The 7861-nt window shown below is 42.5% G+C and overlaps 2 protein-coding genes across 2 annotated transcripts in view; one reads left to right on the forward strand and one right to left on the reverse strand.

Moving 5' to 3' along the window:
* Positions 1–1006, forward strand: part of LOC119322677 (eukaryotic translation initiation factor 2A-like) — a 6400-nt gene extending 5394 nt beyond the window's left edge. Inside the window, exons 12-13 of the mRNA XM_037596163.1 lie at positions 530–555; positions 650–1006. Of these exons, the coding sequence (XP_037452060.1) occupies positions 530–555; positions 650–746 (123 nt within the window). The 3' untranslated portion in view covers positions 747–1006. The remainder of the gene's footprint in view (positions 1–529; positions 556–649) is intronic.
* Positions 1007–1511: 505 nt separating this feature from the next.
* Positions 1512–7058, reverse strand: LOC119323429. Its single transcript, XM_037597091.1, has 4 exons — positions 6908–7058; positions 3799–4090; positions 3009–3245; positions 1512–2151 (listed from the first exon to the last, which is right to left on the reverse strand). Exons 2-4 carry the CDS (start codon positions 4045–4047, stop codon positions 1876–1878), a joined length of 762 nt encoding a protein of 253 aa, XP_037452988.1. The 5' UTR covers positions 4048–4090; positions 6908–7058; the 3' UTR covers positions 1512–1875.
* Between the last annotated feature and the right edge of the window lie 803 nt (positions 7059–7861).

Genomic DNA, 7861 nt, shown 5'->3' on the forward strand with positions numbered 1-7861 from the left:
CTCCTCTGCGATTTACTCTGGTTAAAGCGTCGCTGTCGCGGTGCCACCGCCACCAGCCGTCGACAACCCGTCATTGCAGGCGCCGCCGTCGCTGCTGCAAGCTGTAGGCCTCGCTACAATTCGACATCTCCCCCAAGATACGAACGATGTGTCCTCCTAACTCGCTCCCCATGCGCGGTAGGGAAGCTACATTGGTGTCCCCTGTGTACCTTCCTTCTCGGCTTGGACCTGGACACCGTGCTTCCAGCCGGTGGTTACATCGTCCTCGGCTGATACATACCAAACTCTGGTATTCATTAATGTTACAGCATAGGAAGCCAAACGAAATATGATCTTTGCCCATACTGTTTATGTTACATTTGCGTTTGCGTTACCAATCTGGAACCAAAGACTTCCTTAGTTAATTATTATTTTGTACTCCGTATGTTATACTACCTGCAGCACTCTGTTTTTAGTTCAAGTGAGTGAGAAAGCTCTCATTGCTCTTATATCATATACTGACTTTCTACATTATTTGGTTGAATCGCAGCTTTTCGGTGGCCTTGCTCCTACCGGGTCAGTTTCTTCATCACGGCCTGCATTTTCTTGTTTTTATCTTATGCCGCTTTTGGCTCTATGCATAAACTCACCAACCTTGGAAATGAAACAGAGGGGAGATGAGCAAAACTGCATTGAGAAATAAGAAGCGGAGGGAGAAGCAGAAGGAGAAGAAGGCTGGGGAGGGCTCTTCCGCTGATGACAGCTGATCCACTAGCTTGTTTTGGCATTTTTCGCTGCTGAGTGAAATTCATAGTGACGAATAGTTCCTTCATTTGGGGAAAAAATGACTATTTATCTTGTGAATGTGAAATGACGCTTTCCAGTTACACTGTAATACTATGTGAGACTCGAGACAGAGTATTGCACAAGAATGACCATAGAATTTTACTTTACTTTTGGCGCTGAACGCACCGACAGTTTGTCTAACTACATCACAGAAAACAGTGGAGCTATTTTATTTTGTTTATGAGATGCATGTATTTATATTAAGCTAAAGAGAAGTGCCGCCACATGACACAGAAAGAAGTAAACGATCACATTGCCCCCCTGAGCTTTAAAACTGGCTATTTCATTCCCTGGAGTTTGCAAAACTAGATAAAGCACACCCTGAGAGCTTTGATCTGCTCCGACGAAGAGCGAAGCCGACGCAGCCTTGCGTGCATGGCAATGACCATGACTGGACTATCACATTCCACGCCACCCAGCGAGCAAGATCGACGACACCAACACACTTATTTTTTTTCGAAATGGACACCCACACACATTTGTTGACAGCATCGCATCCCTATTCTTTTCAGGCAATACTTCACAGCAGCAAGAGCGCGAGAAACAGATAGAAGAGCAGATGGAATGCATTTTCTTTGGTTCATGATATTCATTGCACAGTGGCACTAATCTTCCATGTTCTTTTCTTGTATTAGAGGATTGTAAACCGATGCAAAGGATGCCAACGACATTCAAGGACCAAGTGCTTATATCAATCTTCAATTTAGCGACATTGGTTCTCATATGGCTTTTACAGTTCCGATCCATTGCAAAACAGGTGACCACCCATGACCTACATCTGATTAGCAGGCTAACCATCATAAATAAGGAATAATCGGTCTCTTCAACTACAAAATTTCCAACAACTTATACCCACATTCAAATACTTGACAAACCAGAGACAGAAATACAGGCTAACGAACAAAGAACAACACCATCTCTGCCCCATCAGGAAACTCCATCCATGTAGAACATTTGCGCCAGCCAAGCAACGCAGCCAGTACCCATCTCACCCACACAACACCCAACATATTCTTTCAAGTGTCAAAAAAGGACGGTGGAACGCCAGAACTAAGACTTCTGGGCATGTGGACGCCAGTTCCCTCTGCAAAGCTCCTCCATAAGATGAACAAACTTTTGAGGCTGCTGCCACCACATGGGTTCCGTAGCAGCTGGCCTTTCGTACCGCTCTTCTTGAGAGCCCTCGTTTTGCATGAATTTCTCCGAGAAACTGCGCCATTGTTGCATGGAGCGCTTCAGCCGGGCAGTTCGCTTGCCAGTAACCAGATATCTAGTGTAGTCCCTCGCAAGACGGTACAGCTCCTCCCCTCTGATAATATGGATGTACTGCACACCATTACACAAAAATACAAGTGATTTAGATTAAAGTCACGAGTGCTTAATGTTAAAGATCAAACTAAGCACAAATACACAACTATGAGACTTTGTACAGGTATAAAAGTCACTTGTTATTCCCATATTGCATGTGGAGGATGCAACCTATTCATAGGCAAGAAAATTACTTCATAAGCACATGGTACGCTTTATACATAACTAACACACAATCTTTCAATACAACCTGAACCAAGTAAGCAACCAGCAATGAACTAAAATCTTTCAATACAACCCGAACCAAACAGCGACCAGCAATTAACTAAATTTTTTCATTACAACCCGAACCAAGCAAGCGTCATGCAATGAACTAAAATATTTCAACCTGAACCAAGCAGGCAACTGGCAATGAACTAAAATCTTTCAATACAACACGAACCAAACAGCGACCAGCAGTAAACTATCTGTCAACATAAAGCGTTTGATGACTAAAACATACTCAGAGAAAACTATTTTGGTACAAATGATCGATGCTGGTTCTAATCACAAGTAAAATGCTACTCCCTCCGTTTGGAATTACTCATCCAAAAAATGAATGTATCTTAGATGTATTTTAGTTGTAGATACATCCATTTTTGTGACAAGTAATTCCGAACGGAGGGAGTAGATGGCACGGTTATTGTTCTAAAAACTAACTATATAACAAGGAATTTCCTAAAATATAACCTAATTATTTACTGAATAGCCATTAATCATTATAACATAACTAGAAAGTGGAGCTACACTACAGTTTACAAATCAGGAGCCGTAGATGGAACGAAATAACATTCTGAAAGAAAGGATAAACACAACAAGAAAGTAGTGATAGTTACCACAAGTATAAAAGCAACAGTTGCTAAGATAACTTGGACTACTTCATCCAATGATTCCTTGAATGATTCATCTTCTGGGCCACCGGAACCACCATTACCTCCACGCCTGTTTCCATTCCCTCCACCTCCACCAGATGCTTGTTCTCTCAGCTTGGCGAATTTCTCTTTCAGCACATCTTGTAAGGGTCGTGGCTTTTTTGCATCAGCCATGGCCTTCTTCAAATGATCCATAAAGGGCTGTAGCAAGGCAACAAACAAGTTAGGCTGACTGTCCTGCTACACTCCTAATAGAAACCAAATCAAATGTATGTACATGCACCTTTCCAGCACAAATCATACAGTGCATAAATTGAGAATATAGAACTCTACTTGTGCCCCATACAGCTAACCTTTACTTCTATGACCAAGCCAGAACATGCACCTAACTAGAAACCCAGAATATTGTTTGAATATGAATACAAAACTGTGCCTGTTACAATAACTTGGATGGTCCCACATAGGCTCTATTCTGATCAAATAAGCAATCATCAGTTTTTTTGTCAACAGAGAGATATCAGACACAAGGAAAAATAGCCTTTCGACCAACCCAGATTACACGAGTTAAATATCATAGTTTCAGGAGCATGCCATAAGCATGTTTTTGGAGAAGGTGGAGCAAGGTTGAAACAAATAATGACAGATATGTTAGTTCGCTTTGACAAAAGAACAATAGAATTCATGACTATTTTATGGGTTCAGACACATACTCCCATCATGCATAAACAAGCATAGAGACACGGAATATGCTTACATCATTGTCAATCTCGGGGTTCCCTTTTCCACTTGAGGCGCATACAGGAGTAAGCCTTGGGTGGCTAGCAGCAACAAGAACAAGACGTGGGTAGATATGCTTATCAAGCTTGCGAAATCCGAGAGGACGTGGCCGTAGGGAATACTGGGGGACAGGTAGTAATCTGCAGGTCTTCCCAAGACCCATTATGGGTCTGTCCGCAATGAGCCCAGTATGAGGCTTGCATGTTGTAGCTTGGAAATAGCTCATGGTTTCCTTTTGCTTGAATCGCCGAATTCACCAGAAGACAAGCCTGTAGATTTATAGACAGCATGAGATTTTTCTTGAATACACAAGATGGGTTTATCCATCAGAAGCAGAAGCAAGTACGGAACAATAAATGAGGTAGGAGCAATAAACCAATCCATGTTCTTGTATTCACCATAGTTCAATCGTACAAGTGGAAACATATTAATAAAGGGCGGTCATATGCTTGGTCTGTCACGCACTTTCTTACAAAATAGTCCCTGATCTATATGAGAATCAACCCGCAATACCAAGAAAAACGATTCGCCAAAATAAAAATAAAAAAGACTAATATTTAGCATAGCACTGCTTCGGGCCAATTCGTATATAGATACAAAGGTGTTTCGAGCCAGGATCGAACTCACAACCTAACCTCCCCGTCAACAACTGTACAGCCAACTGGGCCAGTTGTCGGTTGTGCTCTAACAGACTGTTTCGTTTGATAATTAGTAGTCCCGCCTCGCTTCCTTACACAAAATTTTCCTAACTTAAATATGTTGGGGACTTCCCTACAGAATTAAGGAGGCGCCTTGAGAATCAACAAAAATAGGTGAGTCCGGTCTGGGGAACAAAGGAATTTAACTTAGCCGGGTGGCTGCACGCTCCCTATAAGAAGAGAAGAGTCAATGATGAAACAACACGTGCTTAGTATATAAAGAGAGAGAGACCCAATACAGTGTGAAACAGACCCAAGAAGGAAACGGGCGTATTCATCAGTGCCTATGAAAGAGAGAGGCCCGATACAGAATGAAACAAGACCAAGAAACAGCGTGTGTATGTGCCTATAAAAGAGAGACCCAATAATAAAGAATGCATCGGTTATCCATGCAATGCACAGAGAGAATGCTCCTGCTCACGCATGCATTGGTGCCTATAAGAATGCTCCTCCAATCAGCGAACGCTATGCCAACGAAGACTGGGAAAAAAGACAGCAGAGGTAATTAAGCCAAGCCGGGCCTAATAATAATAAATCAGGACTCATCCACTCCATGGCCCTCCGGCCATTTAGAACCCTATAAATAAATCAACGGAAATCCATGTGCTAAATTTGTACCAAGTAAGCCTAATTCATGTGTACTAACGGAAATCCACATGCTAGATTTGACAATGAAGAAATCATAATGTTGAAGAAAAAAGTGTAGCTTTATTACCAATTAATCGATTGAAAATCTAGCATAAACGCTAGCCACAATATCAACGCAGTTGTTTTCTACTAAATATAAACTAGAAATCCACGTGCTAGATTTGCACCAAGTAAGCCTAATTCGCGTGTTCTAATGGAAATCCACGTGCTAGATTTGACAATGAAGAAATCATAATGTTGAAGAAAAAAGAGTAGCTTTATTACCAATTAATCGATTGAAAATCTAGTATAAACGCTAGCCACAATATCAACGCAGTTGTTTTCTACTAAAGAGAGACTGGATTTATTAGTAGTCATAAAGATCATGTGGAGGCAGCACTGACGTCTAGCTCGACGAGATTAATTTCTAAAGCTTTAAGCATTCCCTTGCGCTAGCGCTGTTTAATTACAGGTGTGTTGCGCGATGACCGAGCTCATCATCTTAAAACTGACAGCGTTTGGATGTGTTGTCATGGGGGGTGAGGGGTCTTGAGCCATGCTTATTGCACTAGGTCGCTAAGATATTAATTATCTCCCGTTGCAACGCACGGGCATATTTGCTAGTAAGAAGTAAAGTGGAAATACATCAAGCTGTGAATCCATTGACGGCTTCAATTTCATCAGACAATCTTGAACAGGACAATTTCTCTTCTCCAGATGGTAAACAAAAGCAAATGTGTAAGATGCTCCCTTGTGGTTTAATAACCACCTGGAGGAAACATTTAGTAGTGTGATCCCCACAATCTCAGATGTCAATTAATCCTATGATGAGTATATAATGCCAAATGCCAATCATTTAAGTTGTGCTCAGCGAAGGAACTGCCTAAGCATACTTTTGCGGATCCAAACTTCTTTGTTCTTTCAAAGTCTTCTTCTTGCATATAAGAACGCAACTCTTGCAATTACATGGATTTGAGTAGTAAGCGGCATCCCCTCTGAGTTGTGAGTAAGCGGAACCATTCTGTTTTTGTTCTTCTCCAGATTCTGGCCAGTAGGAATTTGCCTCTTCTTTTTCCAACTGATATGGCCGATAGGAATTTGCCTATGATTTTTCCAACTGATATGTCGATATAGAAAGATCTCCTTATTTCAAAACCGCGGGTTCTCGCGTCATTTTCTTTAAAAGATATCAGATCACCGTGGGAAACTTTCAAATGAGTAATGGTACAGAATTCACAACTAAACATGCACTACCTTGCTCATGCTCAAACCAACTTATGAGAAACCACATGTTAAGTGGATAAAATTATGCGTCAGGAATGATGACGCGGAAAGATTAAAAAGATATACGGACACACAGCTACAAGGATACTCTCGTCCCTTCCCATACAACAGAATGAACTTTCTCCGGGAACCCCGTCATCACAAATCACATGCGGAAACGCAGCGGGCCGGAAAGGGGGTCGTAATTGGCGGTACGAAACAGTATGTTTGTTGATGCTGAAACAGTGAGGGGTTCAGATTCCCCGCGGCAATTTATATGATCAGGTGCCTAGGGGGTGAACGACAGCGCAAGGCAGAGCATCCTAACGAACCCTAACCGAGCAGAACAAAAAGTGGAAGGTGCCGCTACGCACACGACGGGCAAACCAAACGGACACGAGCACAGGGGAGCACGCGAACGCCGAAGGCGAGGGTCTCGGAGCATGCGAATACGCGAGAGGGAAAGAGGGCGGCGGAGAAGGTGTCACGGTCTCTTACCTCGAGCACCACGGCGGCGGAAGCGGAAGGCTGGACCCCGGCGGTGGGTGGAGGCGAGGCGGGGTTTCCGCGTACGAGGGGGGAACGAGAAGATGGGACGGGGAACAAGGAAGGAGGAAGGGAAAGAGGCGATTTGGATTGGGGTCCTCGTACTCGCTCGGCTCCGGCAGTTTTTTTTAGAGCACTCGGGTCGGGAAGGTTTTTTTTTTTTTTTGAGACATACTCGGGCCGGGAAATGGTGAGCCGTATGCCCCTATCCCAGCGCCGCGCAGTGAGAGAGTTGATCGGAGCCCACAGAAACGGGTGGGCTCCCCGCTCCGCGTAGCTGCTCGGCCCTGTTTCCTGAATCGGGGTTTTCCCCTTCTTTTTAACCGGATTTATTCTGTATTATTTTCGGGGTATTTTGGTTTTGTATTTTAAGTTTTTTACTTTTTAACCTATTAAATGGAATATTTTGAATTTTGGACAAAAATAAAATTATTGATTATTTTAAATTTTTGGAGTATTTTTTGAAAGTCAACATTTGTTTTTCTAATTCATGAATATTTTTGAAATACGGAATAATTTAAAAATTAAAGAACATTTTATGAAAAGCCATAAACACTTTTTCAAATCTGCGAATATTTCTAAAATATTTTTTCGAACTTCGGGAACAATTTTTATAAATTCAGATTATTTTTAAATCCTAAACAATTTTTTTGACGAAAAATTCCAAATAATTTTTAAACAACCAATTAACAACAAAGAAAAAGAATAAAAAAAGGGGCACCCCGCCTCATTCATGTGCCGGCCCAAAAGCGCACGAGGGTGCTAGGGATGCGCGTTTGGTGGGTATTTTGACCCATAGGTACCCCGCCCTGATATCCCATGCTAGGCCACTTACAGCGATAACGATATGTGGCGCCTGAAGCCGATTGCACCCCGCCTCATTTTTTTGTTCGGTTTCTGGACCGT

The sequence above is a fragment of the Triticum dicoccoides genome, chromosome 6B (genome assembly GCF_002162155.2).
Source record: "Triticum dicoccoides isolate Atlit2015 ecotype Zavitan chromosome 6B, WEW_v2.0, whole genome shotgun sequence".
NCBI lineage: Eukaryota > Viridiplantae > Streptophyta > Magnoliopsida > Poales > Poaceae > Triticum > Triticum dicoccoides.